Below are 20,137 nucleotides of genomic sequence, written 5' to 3'. Positions count from 1 at the left end.
ACTGATTTGTTCATAACATAACCAACCACCACCTGGGATTTGGACAGGAATAGCTTCAGGCTACAACAACAGAAACAAACTGAGTGGCTTCTTTTCAGAGATTTAACATCTGATTTCTGTGGTATCGCTTCTTTTCCTAGAACAAGTAGATTCAGATTCAGCCTAACATAATCTGGTATTTTTCCATTCGGGGATCTCTAGTTGAATTTTAAAATGATTATATGGGGATCTGAAGAATTTTTAGGCTGCACAACATGAGCTTTTACTCACTGGCCCTTAAACAAATAGCCGGCTGCTGGGGTTAATAAAACCACTGCTCCTATTTCTACCTTGTAAATGTTAATTTAACTCCGGTCTCTTTTTAAGTTACTCCTGCCTGCTGCTCAGACAAAAGAGCCTGTACTACAGTACGTGTGAACTGAAGTGTGCTCTCCTCCCCTCAAACCCGTCCACCTTCTTGCACCCTCGCTCTCCCGTGCCCAGCACTTCTAGAAACGTCCTCTTCCTCCTGCTCTTCCTCCTCCTAGTTTAACCTGTGCTGCTCCTGCTCCTCCTCCCCCCTGCAGGCTGGTGTCCCTCCGTAGTCTCCTGTCTCAGCAGCGGTGGGCCTGCTGCCCTGGACGGCGGGCGCCCCCTGCTCCCCCAAGCTGCTTCCCAGGGAAATGTCACTTTATTGTCAATGCTGCTTAACCAACCAGACCCGACCACCATCACCACCACCACCACCACTACTACCACCACCTCTACCATCAACACCACCTCCACCACCGCCATGGAGAACAAACCCAATCATCTTGACCAGGACCACCACCTCTACCACAACCACAACCAAACCTCTGCCTTGTTTGCTGCTGCTCAGAATGGACACACAGGTAACTGACATAACGTCAACACCTAATGTTAATTCATTTGTTTTTTATGTCTTAAACTAGAATTCTGGCCATATCTTTATAAATTAGTCCTTTTAAATGCCATCGTGTGGATGCAGAATGTTCCTGTGTGTATCTTTCAGCAGTTCCCGGACAGCAAACATCTCATCCAAAGCAACACACGCTTGTATATATTTATATATATATATACACTTTAAAGTGAAGGTGAAGCCGGTGGTAATGGAATCCCTGTCTGTGGTTTTGGTCAGTGGTTGGCTGGCTGATTGATTTTAAAGAGTAGTCTTCAAGGAATGCCCAGTGGCTTGTATTGATTGGTATTGATTGATAAAGAGAGGGCGATGCATCATGAAACAAACAAAGGTCTCACACAGGATTGATTGTTCCATGAGCGTGGCTGAATGAAATGAGGATCGCAATACACCACCATAATGATGATCATAAAGTCAGTCTCTGAATACATATATAATATATACAGTATGGTTATATTGTGTGTTTTTCCTGCTATTCAGCGTTTTCCTTTTACTGCACATTAAAGGAAAATGGAAAAGGGAAACGAATGCATTCATTAAGACGGTGCATTAATTCTTGTTCACCTCTGTCAAGCTTTATGTATAAATATCTGAGTGTAGCTATTAGCCGCTGAATATTTGTTTCTCTGTTACATTCAAATTAACTTCCACATGATTAATTTTCTCAACCGCTGTGTTTACAAAGTTACGATAACCTCCCTCTGCTCTCTGTGTTTCTGGTGTCGTGCGTTTTCACAAACCCACAGTTCTCTACAAGGAGTTGTGTCTTCATGAGACTCGGTTATATTATTCTCACCTGCACAAACAAACTGTGTAAAGAGCTTGAATGAACTCCTGTAAACATACCTGTGATAAGGCTTCTCCCTCTGCCACCACAGAGTGGCATTTAAATAAGGTTCTTCTCTCAGGTGTGACTGTGTAGAGCTGCATAAACATAACGCAGATCATTGCTGAAGAGGAGCCATTCGCTCCAGTGACTTTCTATTAAATGTAGAGTAGAAAGAGTGTTTACATTGATAAGTGAACACACTCAGTGGTTAGACCCTACACGCCTCCACGGAGGAGATTTATTTATCTGTTTTAGTCATTCAGTTGTTTGCCTTTTTTAAGAACAGCTCACAGTGGGTGATACGTGATTGAATATCTTTCAAAATAAACCTTCAGAAGGAACATGACTCAGATGTTCCAGACACCAAACAGCAGGACATTGCTAAGAGAGATTCTGACCACAGAACAAACCCTGCCACCTGATGTCTTACCACAGCTAACGGGCTCTGCAGAAACATGGTCTGAGATTGTCATTTCAGATAAATCAAACATGATTTTGTTCTTTTGTTGGCCTTTTGTGAAAAGAAAATGAGATGCTAATGCCCAGTTTGAATAAAGGATTTCCCCTTCTCATGCAGCTCCACTTGCTTTAGTGAAGAAAATTCAGGCCAGGGTCCTGAAAAGGTTTACGATCTGATATATATTTTCATGTGGAATCGTTTGGTCAAGGACTCGTCAAAAGGAACAACCCTGACCCTGGTTCAAGTGATGTAGGTGGCAGATTAGATTATGAATTAAACCCTGAATTAATTCTCTCTTCCCTGTATGTATATAGAGTGTAAACCAGGCATTAGAGATCATTTGCAAATTATATTTAAGTTCCACTGATCATCACACAAGTTGTGTGTTGAACTAGACACACACAATGAAACACATTTACTATTATCATCAGACTCAAAGGAGATTCAGATAAAGTTTGAGTATAACACATCTGAAACCTGCAATAACTGATCGGTAAGGGATAATGCCTGGCGGTTCTGGACTCCACGTCATCTATTAATTCCTGATAATGGACACCTCGAAGAGCCATGGTCACTTGTCAAAGAACTTGTCAAATTAGGACCATTAACGTATAATTTGTTTTGTGATCAAAACCTACAGTTTTATTCAAAAGCAGTAGCTCCGTTTCCCTAGCAACACATGGGCGCTTCACAACGAGCTGGAACGATCATTACGACCCCATTAGGTTCTTTTGAGGCAGTGGTGACCTAGAGGTTAGAGAAACGAACTTGTGATCGGAGGGTTGCTGGTTGCCGGTTCACCGGCAGGAAATCTGGGTGGGGAAAGTGAAAGACGGCACCTACCCTTCACTCATTACCAACACTGAGGTGCCCTTGAACAACGCCCTTAACCTCAACTCTTCCAGTGGAGCTGCTCTGTGGCCAACAGATCAGACTGTGGTTGTACTGGGCAGCTTCCAGGTGTGTATGTGTATGTGAACCAACCCTGAATAAATAAAGGTTAAAAAAGAGCAAAAGAAAATGTAATGGGAATGTTGTTCACTACTCCAGTAAATAGATCAGACCTTAGATACGACTTAGCAACTAGAAATAAACTTGTCCGCCCAGCTCATTGAATCCTTAGGCTCAGCTATTTGCCAGAAAGCTAACGTTATGCAAAGAAGATTCAAATTCAATAACGTTGCGTACAGTAGACAAACGGTAAAGATAATTTCATAGCATGTTTAACAAACACTTAAAAATATTGTATTGTAATCATTCTTATGGAGTTATATTGTGCTCAATGAATGAACCAAACTGACGAGACTGGAACGTACCACCCAGCGTCGGATTAGCTGGTTGTGAGGGATGTCCAAAACATGTTTTCCTCAGAGGATTATCTTGTTTTAGCCCACTGTGTTTTGTGGCTCTTGTTGTCCTAGTGGCAAACTGGTTAAACTGATTTATAAAGCCAACCCCTGAAACATTCAGTAGTATTACCGAGCAGTTATCTGGATGTTCCTTGAGCTGCGAGATGAAGAAGATGCAGTGTGAGGACAAAGACACGGTGCTGATAAACACTCTGCATGTGCTGTTGTAAATCCTGTAATTGTATGAGCGGCGGCTGATCCCATTATGTTGGTTGCCATTAAATGAGATGGGCCGTCATGTCAGGGCTGTAACCTCAGCACGGATGTCGGCTCCGAGCTCGTTCAGATCGCACACACACCCACACACAAATTACCCACACCGGCAGTGCAAAGCGTACTCACACACACACACACACACACAGAATAATTAATGCATGTAGACCCATTTACACACATGTACACGCATGCACGCACACACACACTGCAGGTCTATCAGGATCTGCTTCCCTGCTGAGATGTTTAGTAACACTCTGTCAGTTGTGGCGCGTTGAGCCATGAACATGACTAATGCAGCTGAAGGACAGCTGTGCTGAGGGCTTAAAGGTGGACGTTCACAGAGGGGACACACACAAAAACACACATCAATATTTCATCGTCCTCTGCTTCTCCCGAGAGTTTTCCTGCTCATCTGATCTGATTGTCTGAGCCCCACTTACCTCGCCTCCCTCTCTTCCTTCGTTTCCCAAACCGGCACTCAGACATCTTTCTACGTTTAAACCACAAGCAGAAGGTCAATTGTTCGATGTGAAAAGAGGAAAAACCACAAACCTTCCCGTAATGACAGATCAAGGTGTTTTTATTTATACTTTGCAGCGGTAGTCCAACAGTACGATGAACTTTATTGCATGATCTTCACTGAATATGTGAAGAGGTACAGCACAGAAACGCTGAAAACATTTACATTACACAAAGAAAACTTGAGGTATCCTCTCTTCTACATTTATTTGATAAATTGACAAATGATAATGATAAATGATAAAGAATGATAAATTGTTACTGGTTACTTTGCAGATTCACATTATTCAGTGTTTATAGGCTATTAATTGTGACTTATTACTCATCAGATGTTGTTGTGGGCGGGACATTGTGTGAGAGGCTAATGCATCAGAGCCGAAGTAGCACAATTTTAATGTAGTTTATTTTTTTTATCAGCAATCTGATACCGATAATCAGGAAAATGCAGAGTATTGGCCCCAATAATTAGCCAGGGCCGATCAGTCTACAACTATAATACATCCAGTTCACCCTGTATTCATTATGTATGTTGTTCTGGTGGGTCTATAGTACCTGATGTGCGGTACAGTGATAAACATGTAAACTGTTTTTTGCTGGGCTGAAGTCCTGCCCCACTTCTGTTCCACTTGTTTTTAATGTTCAGTGTGATTCCTCATAAAAGGTTTCTCTCATCAGACCTACTGATAAGCTGGAACATTTCCAGGGGATTTCTGTTCTCATTCATGGATAAATGGGTACTCTCCTGATGTACTGGAGAGTAAAATTTGGACGACTTGTCTTCTCAGGATGAAAGAACCCCTCTGTGGCTAAAACTCTCGGGAACATGTAGTTGTTGAATGCTTAGGTAATTATTGTTGATTAAATGAGGAAGTGCTTAAGTTTTGCTGTACAGTGTATGAATGTGGTCGTTACCTGAGATGTTTTGGTAGTTTTTATGATATTTTAGGCCGTGCTTATTGTGTTTTGTTAATTCTGCCTCCTTCCATGTACACCTACGGTTACAGTTAATTTTAACGGCGTACAACAGACGGGCTTCCGCATCATCATCTTTCTTTCTTTCTCTTTCTCCGTCAGAGTGTGTGAAGCTGCTGCTGTCTTCGGGATCACCTGCTGATGTATCGCATGAAAACGGATTCACACCTTTACACTTTGCTGCCGCCCACGGCCACAGCAGGTGAGCTCTCATGAGTCGTCTTCTTTCAGTGGTACTCCTCCATCCTGAACTGCCTCACACATGCTCACACTTAGCAGGGAGACTGCGGAGAAATATATGTCAGATAACTCTTTTATTCCCCCACCCTCGAGGCCAAACCGGCAACTTTTAAATATTTTATAATGGATTTTTTATCATTCGGCTGGGAGTTATATTAAATTATACTTCTGCCTGTGTGCCATGACCTACATCCTTCAGATGCAGTTCGACCAGCATAAGGATTTAAGCTAAAGCTGCAACAGTTCTGTCAATTCCTTTTGCATTATTAGTGGTCTATATATTAGTTTTTGGTCTATAAAATTGATTGGAAATGGTGATTGTAAGTTACCAGATCTCAAGGTGGCATCTTCAGATTGCTTAATTGGTCTGAGCAGCAGTTTAAAAACCAAATATATTTGAGTCACAGTGATATAAAACTGTATGTTAATACAAGACGCTCAAAGAAACGTTCCACCATTCAACAGCCGCTTCTTTCACAATGTAAGCTTATGAGGAAACTTCTGTTCAGCCCGTGGTTTGAAGCTGACAGACATGCAGTAGATGTCTGGTGTACAGAACAACCAAATCACAGAAGATAACATATTAAAATGAGGACATTTCTGGTGCATTTAAATTATAAAATGTATGTGATTGGATTAAAAGGATTTGTGATTTGGTTTTGCTTAATCTTCCAGTGATCGACTCAACGATTCATCAGCTGACTGTTTCGCCACTAACTCCATGTTTAGCCTTGTCGAACATACCTTTCATTTAATGTTGTCTTAGAGCTCTAAAAGTGTTCTTGACTCACACTTTTGGGACAGTATTATAGTGTTATAACAGTGATTTATGTGTTTTCAAATGATGACTCATCATATATTTTGCTGCGAGACGAGCACAGCTGGAACCTGCCATGTGTGAAATTTGACCACGAGGCCGCTGCCACTAACCACGTTGGGTTTCGGTGCCTAAAGCAGTGCCAGCATGTCTGCTCAGTACTGTCACCACACCAGTATGAGCTGGTGGCTTTGTGGCATACAGTACGAGGCTGCGAAGCTTAATGGGGTGATTTCCCACAGCTAAAATAAACCCAGCTGACATTCATGTCTGCAGCTTGCTGATTGGTAGTTTCCCCTCCTCAGACGTCACTTGAGCTCACCTTATTCATTATTAACAAAGTCAGTTCCGATCACATGTATTGATCCTGATGTATTGGCGGGATGAACCTGAAGTTTACAGCCAGAGAGGCTCTGTCAGTTCTGGTGGAGGTGGGGGTGTTAGAGTGTGTGCGTGTGCGTGTGCGTGTGTGCGTGTGTGTGTGGGGGTGTGTGTGTGTGTGCGCGCATGCCAAAAACACGATGCCCAGGACCAGCTGGGGAATGTGCAGTGTTGTAATATCTGATCACAGTGTTATTTATAGAGGGGGGGTATCCAGAAGGCATGCTGACACACGCGCACACACACACACACACACACACACACACACACTGAGAGTTTATTTTATTATAACTGTTTTTTTCTGTGGTTGTGACTCAGTGGTCGTGTTAGCAGACAGGCTCAGTTTTCCTCATATGATCTCCTCTCTCTGACTGATGTCTTTCCTTGTCTCTGAGCACGTGTTGCTCGGACTCAGAACTTTAGTTTGTATGTGTGTGCAAATTATTACATATATTTCTTTGTCTCTAGGGCTCATTATTTGTATGTAGAGTACAGCGAGTGCGGCGATGTGTGTGTGTTTTGGGGCCTGATCTTTTATTATTTGATTTAAAACCAATATCAGTATTTAATAATTATTCAATGTGATCGCTGATATTTGTGTTTTTTGAAATATTCCTGATTTTCAGTTACAGGTTTATAGTCAAAAATGGAAGGTATAGCACACGTTGGATGACTTTACATATTAACACTGAACTTTAACTTTAACATTAAACTTTCACCTTAAATTAAATTAAAATAAAATGAAATTCAAATTTTGATAAAGACGTGCAACCAATTGTTTCACTATACAACACTCTCTTACAATAACAAGTCTTTGTCTACTTTTCTGGCTGTATCTGTTTTGACTGATATTTTCGACCAATAATCTGCCAGACTGATGTATTGGCCAGTAGGACAAAACCAGTGCTAAAACACTGGAGGATATCAGACAAAACCAGGAGTTTACTGTGTATATTTTGCTAGGCTCATCCTCTTCCTATATATATGAGTTAATACTGTTGAATATGTGTGTAGTATGTCTACATTGTTATGGTTGTGTGTCCACGTGTTTCTTACTTTGCTCCCTCCCTTCAGCTGCGTGGAGGTGCTGCTGGCTGCAGGAGCTGCTGTGGATTCATTGGCGGCGGGGGGACAGACGTCCCTCTTCCTGGCCTGTGAGGCTGGCAGGCTGGACTGTGCCCGGGTCCTGCTGAGCGCTGGAGCCGATCGCTCGCGCACCACAACTGTAAGTCCCATAGGCTGTACATGTAGCATGTAAATATGAATTTGAATATAGTATTTTCTGTGTCTAGGTTAGACTTAATTTTTGAGTTACGGTGAAAATGTGTTTGACTCGAGTTAGTCTTAAATCTAAGTCTTTAATTGCAAAATACAGACAACACATTAGAAGAGGGACACAGGAGTGTAGCTTTACAGTTGAGATTTTATGACTCTTGTGTCGTAACATCAATCACTGTCACCTGCTCTAGACATCTACTAATTTTCCCTATATTCTATTTATTAAATCTAGAGTTTGAATCTATTTTGATAGACTTTACTCTGAGCAAATATTAGGCAGAAATAGTCGTCACCATGTTTCTCACTTTCATCACTCCACAGTGCATTGTTTCACACTTATCCTGCTTCACATAAAAAGGTTTAAGTATTCCCGAGGGTTTGGTTGTCTGATTGTCGCAAGCTAATTGATGTTTGGGCTCCTCATCTCCATGGTAACCATAGGGGCTCGTTAGTTGCCGTGGCAGCATGTGACGAGACCCTATATTTAGTTACCTGCTTTGTTCTACATTTAGCTTTCCTGCTGAACCAGAGCGCAGCCAACGTCTCTATAGAATATCTGACCTCTTCAGCGCAGATGTATTTTAAGACACCGGAAAATGTTGGCCAGTGTGTTGGGTCAAACGTAATGATTTAACATGGAGGAGGAGCTCTAAACTGGGTTAAGAGAGTACAGTCACGGTTGGTTTTTTATCAGGATGTTATTTTTTTCCTTTATTGGAGCTTATTGCTGTTGGAAAGAAATTATAACAAGAAAGACATAAAAACAAGTAAAAATTGTCAACTGATTTCCATTTCAGTGTCGAGACATAAAAAGCAAGTGGACGTCAGCTTAAAATGATTTGTTCTCGTCAAGGATTTTTGGTATTTTTCAGTGATAATCGGAAAGAAAAACATTAAAAATTAGAAACTTGAGGTCAATGTACATTTGTGTGTGCTCTGGTGTGTATGAATTGTAGCTGAATCAAGTAGTTGATTAATTGATAGGTTGATCGACAGAAAACTAATCAGCAAAATTGTCCTGATTATCAGTCATTTTAATATCGATGAATCAAGTTGAGTCAGACATTTTTGTAGTTGCGGTAACTCTGCACACGTGGACGTAAACTCACCTTTCCCTCTCTGCAGGACGGCTGCACGGCTCTCCACGCGGCCGTGCGCTCAGGACACGTGGACACGCTGCGTCACCTCCTCTGCCACCCGGCTCAGGGTGAGTCCACTGTGACCCCTGACGCGCTGACTCTGCCTGCTGCCCTGCTGAACCAGGCCAACAATGACGGCTGGACGGCCGCACACATGGCCGCTGCCCTGGGCCTCAAGGTGAGAATGAGATGGCAAAAAATGTGATCACTGTGATTTGCCTGATATTTAATGGACTTGTTTAAAGGGATAATTCAACCCAAAATTAAAAGAAAAATACTTTTCCTCTTATCTGTAGTGCTATTTATCCCTTCTGGATTGTTTTTGGTGCGAGTTGCAGAGAATTGGAGATATCGGCTGTAGAGTTGTCTGCCTTCCACTAATCTTACGTAGCCAGACCTATCTCTGTTAGTGCTGGAGAGAGCTCCGGCTGCACCAATCCTTGTTTACATGTCTTTAAACAAATCACAATTGTCTTTGGCGGCGTTTCACCAGGGATGCAGTGATGGTGCCCCTGCAAAATAGTGTCTGGAGAAACCTGCAGGTGGTTTGTGAGGAGGTGAGCTCTGGCATTAAAGCCTCTAGCTTGTTTACATTCATACTGTTAGCGATCAGGTCAGTGTTAGAGTAACTTGCAAGTTTTAGTGTGTAGGTTTCTAGCTCGGAGGTTGTTGTTGTTCCATGTTGCGATGGGGGTTTAAAAACAGTACACACAGATAGCGTAAGGAAGCTTGGGAACAGGCGCCCAATGACGGGCTTTATACCTCCAGTCTATGTCAGTAAGTCAGACTAGACTTCCACAGATAGTCCACAGACCGTCCAGGAGTAGATGGTCCTACATGAAACTGCTCACAACAAGGAGGCTAGGTAACTTATTCTCTCAGCCGAGGAGGATTAATCTTTATATCCTGCGCTGTCAAGAGCACGAGCCTCTGCGTGGTGATACGGTGCAGTTTGGTAGAAAGAAAGTAGTTCTCACACGCAATTGCTCGTAGCAAGAGGACTATCTTGAGTAACCAGGCTATGATTTCTGGAAATGGAGACATTGATTTTGAGTTAATTGAAATGTATTTTTATTGGGCTTTGAGCACCATGAGGCGAGTGACATCCAGTTCCATTACAGTCAAGAGAAGGCAAACACCTCACCGGCTAATATCTCCAAAACGTTGCAACTCAAAGCAAAACAATCTAGATGGATAAATAGCACTACAGGTAAGAGGGATGTATGTATCTTTGCTTGTAGGGTGAACTGTCCCTTTAATGTAAAAAGGGTTGTTTGCAGGACTGCAACTCCCGCGATACAGTGTGCAAAACTGCAGAGCTTTTCAGCCATTGTTTTGGCTTCAAGACTAATTCACTTATTGTACCCACCAAAAGGCTGGTGGAAGAAATATGTATAAAGTGTATATATATATATATATATATATATATATATATATATATATTGATATATATAGATGGCCTCTGGTCAAAAAAACAGTTCAGTGGTTTTAATCTCATGCTTCTATATTGCACTTTATTATACTGTAAAAATGTTTCCACTGTTATGTGTATTTATGGACACTACCGACTCCCTACCTACACTTATTATAATCAGTCCACTCTGTCTTCCACTAATGTCCAGTCCGGCCGTCAGTCTCCACAGTGGCAGGTTAACAGCACAGCTGACCTTGCTGGCTGAAACATCCTGCTCAGCTCAAACAAATGCAGGAGACGCCAGACTAGACTAGACTGAGAGTCTGTCTTGAATATGAATGAAGACCACTCACTGATCCGTGCTTTCATAACAAACACAAGCCTCTGTTGCAGAAATGATCGTGTATGTGGTTACACACCCTTTGTTACGTGCTTACTGTACACCTGTCCTTCTGAGAACAGCTCTTTTGATCATGATCTATGTGTTTTGTGTGTGTGTGTAGGAGTGTCTGGAGGTGCTGTGCAGCCACAGTGAACAGGACATCGAGAGGAGGGATAAGTGTAATCGCACTATTCATGACGTGGCAACTGATGACTGCAAAGATCTACTTGAAAACCTCCGTGAGTGGCCTCCTGTGTGAGTGTGTGTGTTTGCACACGAGTTTAATGCCTTTAAAGAAGCATTCTGCTTTTTGACCACTGACTTTATCATCACCCTCTCATGATCTCAGCCCTATCTAGAGTCAGTGTTTTGGGTTTTTTTGTCCTTTCTTGGCTACTGTAGAAACACTTCCTCTGTAGATATAAAAAGCTCATTTTAAGGTAACGAAAACACAATGATTCTTAGTTTCAGGTGATTATACACTGATGAAAACATAAAGAGTGTTATATTCCTTTTCTTTTAATAGATCCCCTTAAATCCTACACACTAGACCTTTATCACTGTTACTTCAGGTTGCTGAAGACCTTTTCTTTCCTCCTCCAGACTTGTACCGGGTCCTGGTGCGTCTCCAGTGTTCAGGTGGAGGTGGAGCGGGGTCCATGTGTCCTGTGGAGGCCCTGGAGGATGAGGCTAAGGGTGTCACCAGCAGCCAGTTGGTGCTGGGCAGAGTTTCAGTCGACCGGGCGACGTGTTGGTCTCAGCTGAGCTCCACCCTCAGCCTCATCTTCACCTCCTACCTCCAGACTGTCTGCGGAGAAACTCAGACGACCAGAGAGGAGGCGCAACGCCCACTGCTCGGACTCAGTCCAGCCAGTATCGCTTCCATCCTTATAGGTGAGAGGACAGCTGTGTTTTTATATCCCTGCCCCCTTTGTTTAACTCCTTTCCTTGACACTTTTTCTTTCTGCTTTTCCTTTTTTCTTTTTTTCCTTTCTGGCTGAACACAGTAGACACAACGGACAGATGGAAACAGAGACTTTAGACTCATTACTGACTGGTTTGACCTGTAAAGCCTCTACAGTTTAAAGTGACGCCGCTTCCCGTATGTTCTGCTGAAACAAGATGTGTGGTGTCAGATGAGACGGTGTTTGTTTGGCCGATGGTCAGAGCTTCACACACATGATACCTGTTTTTCTTTGAATTGATGAATATTTAATCTGTTGGTGCATATGTTGCTCCTGGGTCTGTTAGTTATTTATATATTTATTTATATATTTTTCTGGTGATCAGATGTCATCAGTGGTTGTGTGGTTGGTTCTCCTCAACTAGAGGCTGGATACGGGTTAGAGTTACGTGTGTGTGTGTATGTGTGTGTGTGTGTGTTGCAGTGCAGGGCTGTGAGTCCAGACTGATGAAAAGGAAATCGATGTCCTCCGCCTCAAACAGCAGCGTCACCTCCTTCTCTCTCTGCTTCAGTCTTTCCTGTTGGTCTGTCTTTACATCACCGTGTCACGTTTACAGTCTCTCACACTGTTACTGTCTTTTCCACGCAACAAGGAAGGAGACTGGTGTGTGTGTCTGTGCATATGTGTTTTGGGGATATAATGAAAGAAAACAGTCGCACTGGAGGGATGCATAATGGATGAGATGGAGGGGATGGTGGGGGAGGGAAGGGAGGAAGATGCCAATTTAGGAGAAAATGTCTGTCTCCTGTGTCAATGAGGATCAAACTGCAGACATCCAGACACTCTTTGGTGTCTGGCTTTGTGTCTGTGTGGCTGCATGCGTGTCTCATTTTCTTCAGCACGTCTGAGGAATGTATAAAATATATGCAGACTGTGTGTTTTGTGTGTGTGTGTGTGTGTGTGTGTGTGTGTGTGTGTGTTGCTCATGACGGTATACTTTTCCTGGAAATCTCTTATTTGATTCATCCAGTTTGATGGTTGCCTGTAGACAGCACTGCAACTTCATGTTTCTACTGTTGCTGGAAGAATCAGTTATTAGATCAGCAGAAAATTAAGCAACCATTTTCATTTCGACTTGATTGATGATTGATTCAACCAGGCAAGTCATTAAGAACAAATTGTTAGTTACAATGGCGGCCTGGAAAAAGGCAAAGGCTCTTAAAGGAAGGGGAGAGGTTAATTGCTTAGTCAAATTATTAATCGATTATCAAAAAGGCAATTCTTAAGTGCAAGTGTAGAAATTTCACTGTAAATGTCATCTACATTTATTCTGATAATCAATTAATCATAAAAAATATATGTAGTTATTCTGCATTAAATTGTCTTTAAGTGTCTACACCTTTGTCATAAATTTTGTTAAGTTGTGCACTTACTACTGTATATCTCAAATCCACAAGTTTACTCAAGGTAACGGTGCTTTTCATCAGGTCGCTGCTGCTATTTCTAGTATAAGGACGAGACTAAAATTAATGCAAATAAAACTTGAAAACATTACCTCATCTGTGAGCATTTGTGCCCGAGTCACATTAGATAGAGATAAATTGAAATAGATCACATTTCCCCTCCAGCTCCAGTCGGCAGTCAACATTACAGTTCACCAACACTTGAAAATGGAGGTCAGCTCAGCGGATCGCTGCTGCAGTCAGGTTGATAAACAGGAGTGAGGATAATTCACTTTTTAATCCCAAAAGCTTCAAAGTAATCTCTGAGCTCTCCTCCCGTTGTTCACCTGTCTGATGCTTCCAGATAATCAAATTTGAGACTTTGCTGCTCGTCAGTGTCCCTCGTTATAGTAAAATGATACTCTAGGTTTTGGACAGTGGGTTTTGACAGCTGATGAAGTTATTTGTTTTTGGTGTTGTGCAGATCAAACAATTCATTGATCATGAAAATAATCATTTGTCACAGCCCTGTCTCACTGGTCCAAGATCCTTAATTGTGAATTTTTGCTGGTTTTCTAATCTTCTGTGATTGAACTGTAGGTTGTAAAATGGATTTGGACTACTGATTGGAAATTATGGTAATTTTTCACAATCTTCATAGAGACAAGGATGAATAAATTATTCTGAGAAATAACAGTGTAATCATAATTGAAAATAACATTTGCGGCTCTGGTTTCTATATGGCTCGTTCTAATCAGAATACAACCAGCAACTTTTGCTCTTAAGACACCTTTGCTCTACAGTTTCTTGTGACAGTGGAGGAAAAGCAGTTCTGTGTAAAACGTTTCATAAAGTTGGATGTTCAATTAGTGAGAAATGCCTCAACTTCTTTAAAGTTAGCAGTTTTTCCTTGGGGTGACACAAAAGTGCAGCAATAGTTTGGTAACTTTTCAGGACAAATGGGGACTTCGACAAAAGCTGTATTATTTTTCACCTCGGGGGAATTGAACCCCGACTTCTGGAAGTTTTTCCCGCTCTGCTGCAGAGTGCAGAGCTGCCCCCCTTAAAACTGCTGGTGTGAGTCATCTGTCACTAAACCTCTTACTGATTCGACAGCCCCTCTGTTGAATTTCCAGATGATTTTTTTTCTATTCCTGCGCTCAGAACATTATTAAAAGAGCTTAAAGTTCTGCAGTATGTGGTGACTCTTTATGAAATGTAATTTTTTATGAGTAGAGACAGTCGTAGTTGTAACATCCTTCTTAAGATTAACTTAAAGCCCTTCAGTGTTTCCTGCAGATGTTCTGGATAATAACTACAGTTGTGGTCCAGTACAGGAAGTGAGGGTTGTTTTTGTTTGTTTATAGTGAAGACAAATGATAGAAACAGTGTTGTTCAGCATGTTTCTTGATCTACTGTGACCTGCGAGCAGCAGCAGCTTGTTTGTTTAACATCATCAGAAGTACAACAATGTGAGTTGACTCAGATATTGTTTTTCTGTGGAGGGAATGATGTGGCCCAAATGAGCTGCATGGACATCTGCCTATTAGCATGTGATGTTGACTTTAAAACCCTGTCCACACATACACCGATATTTCCTAAAATGTAGCTTTTTTCATGCTTTTTGGCCTTTTGTACACACGTAAATGATGTTGTCGGTCACTGGAAAATGACCTTTCCAAGGTGGAGATTGTCAGTGATGATGTCTGGACATGCAGAAACTGAGATTTTTGGAAATTATGTTACGGACACCCACCCTCACTTACTAATTAGGTCTTGTCAGTGTACAGTATGTAGCATCATTGGAAAATGTGAACTTGGGGTATGTTTTATGTAATTGTGGAGTACGAAAAATAGTCATTCTGGCACACATTTTTTACTTCTGCATTGATTAATTTATTTTAAAAGGGTCGATGTTTCGGTCACCAAGAACTTTCTCAAGTCCAGAGTAGCAAAAACTTGAGAACATAAGAAACCCAGGCAGAGGGCTGCAGGGTCTCTGCAGATACGAGACACTAACTCGTCTTTTCTCCTCATTCAAGTCTTCCTCTCTGTTTGTTTCCATCTTGTTACGTCGTTTACGTTGTTTGGTCTCACTACGTCTGCCGTGCGTGGTATTTCACTGATAGGCTGAAACAGTCTTGTGATGAGGAGAAAGTACAGATACTTGTGTTCAAATGTCGGGAGTACAGATACCTGAAAAATCTACTTGAGTAAAGTGATGAAGTGATTGTACTTCATTACTTCCCACCTCTGGGTGCAGCTGTCCTATTCAAGACAATGTTTGATGCTAACATCAACATTTCAATCATGAGAGACTAGTGAACGAAGTAAAGAGAACTGTTATTAAAGCAGATGATATGTGATAATAAGAATCCCCCTCATGGAGTCCAGTATTGGTGGTGGTGGTGGTGGATGACTCTCCTGAGACAGACAGGCTGGTGAATCTGCGAAGACAGGGTGGCGATGGGGAGATGGAGGGCGCACACGGAAAAGGAGCATGAATGAACTAAAGGCAGAAATACAGTCATGTTTTGAAAGACAGCAGCAACATGATAGGCTAACAGTGAAGGTGTGCTGCTGTGGTATTGGATAGATGTGCCGGCTGATATGAGCAGCTGATATCAACGGACAGCTGCAGATAATGACAGCAATTATGAGTGAGCATGAGCAAGAGGAGTGAATGAAAGGATGGTTGAGAAATCAACTAAAGACTGAGCATTTGACAGAGTCGTCTTCCTGTCTGAACTTTCGCTGGAGCTTCTTATGATAATATGGATAAAACATGAAGCCTCGTAGGGGAACATGATATAAAACTCTGTCCAGGATCTCATTGTTCTCTCAAACTGTATCCTCTAGTTTCAGATTGGTTCTCTATTTTTGGGATTGTAGGTCAAGGACCTTCTCCACTCTCCAGGAAATGTATTTTACATTTTAATTGCTAAAACACCAGTTATGACGCATCTTCTTACACATGATAATGCGAAGAGTATTTGCTCTAATTAGATCCTGTGAGAGAAGCAGTCGTACGGTTTCTCCTGCTTCATGAATAAGCGAAGGAGAATATTTTGTGTATTAATGTTTTATTTCTTTTAGCATTTCCTTCAGGACAGTACATCATTTGCTTTTATGTGTAAATGCAGGCATGGCAGAAATAGAAAGGACATATAAAGATAACATGCAGATGAATTATACATTGTGGTGTGTATAATTTATACATGCTGTACACTGTATGTGTGTTTGTGTAAGCCGACAGCATCGTTTGGCATTTCATAGTATTTGTTATCGTGTGTGTGTTTGTTTGTTTGTGTGTGTGAACTAATTTACACTTTGTACAATAAGTGTCTGTACAGTCTTTCTGTCCTAATGTGTCTCTGCTTTTGTCTTCCAGGAGATACTGAGTGGTTGCCAGGTCAGGAGCTGCCCTTATCCCCCTGGGACCTGGTCAGGAAGCCTCTCAGCCAGTGCATCACCATCCGCCTCAAAGGTACAAACCTGGCAACCAGAGTGTGTGTGTTCATTCTGCAGCACTGAGCCAAAACCAGAATCAGAGCTACAATCGCTGAACACAAATGCCATTTGGTGGATGAAAGGGCCTTACAAATGAGTTTGGATGCATTTGTAGCGTGGGCAGAGATGTACCAGGACCTGCCTACTGAGACACACAGCATGGAGGAACATTAAAGTCAGAACATTTTTAACTACTATCCAGCATTTTGACTAAATAATAACAATCAGCCTCAATCTAAACTAACTGTGATTTGTAAGTGATTGTAACTGATGAAATCAACGTCTCTGGACCTGTCCCTTTATCCAAAAGTTAATGGGGTCTCTTCTGGGCCAAAACCCATCCTCCATCCAAGTTTCTTGGAAATCCGTTGAGTAGCTTTTATGTAATCCTACTGGCAAACCAGTCAACCAACAAGGGCGAAAACATAACCTCCTTAGCAGAAGTAAAAATATGCTTTGATTATTGCACCTCATGTGTTGGGTATTTCAAAACAAAAGTTCTGCATAGATGTAGATGTGCGGTATTTCTTTACAAAGCTGATCCACAGACGCATGATACATTCAAAATAGTTGAAAAAACCTGCTGCTGTCCAGTACGGAAGCCCTCAAGGGCCATGCATTCATACATTTTATTTCCTCCGTTTTCCCGTGATAAGGAGTTAATTTCAATTGTTTTCTCGAGATCTCGAGTTATTATCTCGAAATAACAACTGCTGTTTTCCCGAGATAACGGGATATTTTTCTCGAGATCTCAAGATAACGAAACTTTGTTTTCCCGAGATAACGATATGATTAATTCGAGATCTTGAGAAAACAAAACGATAGTGTAGTATATTAAAGCACTGCAGGAAACATCATTCAGTGTAGCAATGTCAGAGGAGCAGGAGCATATCGATCACAGCGTCACATATCTTTTCAATCAAGGCCTGACACAGGCTGAAATAGCATTATGCCTTGCTATTACAGATAATATACACAGTAGTGTGCGTAATCTAAAAAGACAGTTAGCAAGGCTTCAGTTATATCGGCGGCGCAATCTAAGTGAGCCTGATGTCCTCGTTAATTACATAGCTGACCAGCTAAGAGGTCCCGGGCGTCTCCATAATCTCAGGCCTATCATATCACAGCCATTTTCTCAAGATCTCGAATTAATTATATCGTTATCTCGGGAAAACAAAGTTTCGTTATCTCAAGATCTCGAGAAAATTATCCCGTTATCTCGGGAAAACGGCAGCTGTTATTTCGAGATAATAACTTGAGATCTCAAGAAAACAAATGAAATTAACTCGTTATCACAGGAAAACGGAGGAAATAATATGGACGAATGCATGGCCCTTTAGGGCTTCCGTAGTCCAGTATGACACGATACTGTATATGGATGTGGTGGTTCATTACATTTTTGTGGCCCGCTGGCACATCCAATTGAAAAATGCTCATCACAATTTCCCAGAGTCCAATGCGATGTCTTCAGATTGCTTATTTAGTCCAATCAACAGTCCAAAACCCAAAGACTCTTCATTTACTGTCATAAATGACAAAGAAAAGCAGCAAATCGTCACATTTAATAAGCTGGAACCAGCAAATGTTCTTAAAACAATTAATCGATTATCAAAATAGTTTGCGATTCATTTTCTTTCAATCAATTAATCAACTAATTGTTGCTCTAGTGGCTGTTTATGTCAAAAGATGACTCCCCCATTCTTAATTGTCCCTACAAATGGTCTGTTTGTCCAACAGAGGAAACCTCTTCAGTGAGGAAACATCTTCAGTGAGCAAACCAAACCAAATTACTGCAACCGCTCTCTGCTTCCATACCTGATAATGACACACTGGAGCTACACTACACAGTTTTATCTTTCAAAATCATCTGTTTATACATGATATTATGGTGTTCAGGGATAAAGGAATCAGCCTTTTTTGATAATGAAATATCTCTGAAATGAAATTCATCTTTGTTTCACACCATGTTTAAAGACATAACTGGGAGCAGTACAGGGCTGGAGACAGCAGCAGAACGGTTCCTCAGACACCTCTGTTAATGATTATAGATGAGTCACAGCGGCAGCCCTGAGCAGCAGACTGTCTCGCTCTACAGATATTGGAATAATCTTTCTTAGTGTCTGCTGCAGCTTCGCTTTCGCTGCCTCCGTTCCTTGAATTACTTTATCTAGTGCATTTCTCGTCTCAGTGAGTCAGGAGAAATAAAGAGACTGAACAATAGTCTGGCACTGTTAAAATCAGGGTGGGCAGCAGCCAAGCTCTCCATCTCTCTCCACCTCCTCGCTTCACTCGTTCATCAGTTAATTTCCTTTTCTGCCTCTCTCTGCGTCTTTTCTCCATATCGGCCTTCGTCCCCATCTTTCTGGCCATCCTCAGGTCCACGTGAACCTCCCTGTCGATCCGCCCTTCGGCTCTTTCATGGCGTTGAGCCAGGAAACATCCAGCATTTCAGTTTTCACCCTCTGTCTGTCACTCAGAGTTCACAGGCTTCAGTTGGAAAAAGTCTATACTGAAAACTACAGATGGATGACAACTTATAGGAAAAACCCTCAGCATTTAGCGGAAAACCTGACAAATGCATATGCTTTCATACAAGACGCAAGGATTGATAGTTGCATCAGATTTCCCAGAAAGAAACAAACTTTAAATTCACATGAAGGCTCCTAGTTCCTAGCTCCTCCCTTTTTTGTATGCAGCAACATGGAAAAATGTTCAATAGGTCTGTTAGTAAGCACACAATTCGACATATAATGTGAATAAAGTTTTTCTTTTAAATCTATTGCTTATAGACTCAACACTAATTTGACTAATCTCAAAATGTCTCAGAGCTTTGTCTTAATTCCCCCATAATTAGTGAAATAATAACACACTTCCTACCAGAAAACTTTCCAGGAAATTACAGACCTGTCAAATAAAACATTGCCATTAACTATATTAAGGTGGACTTTATTTAAAGTATAAGTATAAAGTTGTCAGGTTGTTGAAACTGGAGGGACAAATGTGATCAAATTGCTGCTTGTCTGGAGAGTTGACGAGCACTGATGGTAGGAGATGGAACAGCGGCGTCCCGACAAGCTGCTGTGCGTCAAGCCGTGATGACACATTTCAAGGAGCTGTAGGCGTGCGGGCTTAACATAGAAAACAATGGATGCTTCGACGCACATGAGACATGTTGGGTGCTTTCTTTCTCTTGAAAATCTGTCTGAAAACAGCTTTCCCCGGTGGTAATATTTATGCCGCTGCTGTAAACAGTATTTACATCTAAGGAAAGTGAACACATCATATTGTTGTGGAAGATTTTGAGG

General features: G+C 41.6%; 1 protein-coding gene across 2 annotated transcripts in view; it reads left to right on the top strand.

Moving 5' to 3' along the window:
- The window catches only part of cttnbp2 (cortactin binding protein 2), an 87,956-nt gene that overhangs the window by 55,830 nt on the left and 11,989 nt on the right, over positions 1-20,137 (top strand). For both annotated transcript variants that reach the window (XM_084364844.1, XM_084364845.1), the window contains exons 5-11: positions 567-872; positions 5,427-5,526; positions 7,837-7,987; positions 9,166-9,357; positions 11,097-11,214; positions 11,579-11,869; positions 16,714-16,809. In XM_084364844.1, coding sequence (XP_084220970.1) covers positions 567-872; positions 5,427-5,526; positions 7,837-7,987; positions 9,166-9,357; positions 11,097-11,214; positions 11,579-11,869; positions 16,714-16,809 — 1,254 coding nt within the window. The remainder of the gene's footprint in view (positions 1-566; positions 873-5,426; positions 5,527-7,836; positions 7,988-9,165; positions 9,358-11,096; positions 11,215-11,578; positions 11,870-16,713; positions 16,810-20,137) is intronic.

This window comes from Pagrus pagrus, assembly GCF_965226575.1.
Source record: "Pagrus pagrus genome assembly, chromosome: 10".
NCBI classification, from domain to species: domain Eukaryota; kingdom Metazoa; phylum Chordata; class Actinopteri; order Spariformes; family Sparidae; genus Pagrus; species Pagrus pagrus.
Note: the sequence above shows the minus strand (reverse complement) of the source record. Positions and strands in the feature narration are given on the sequence as shown.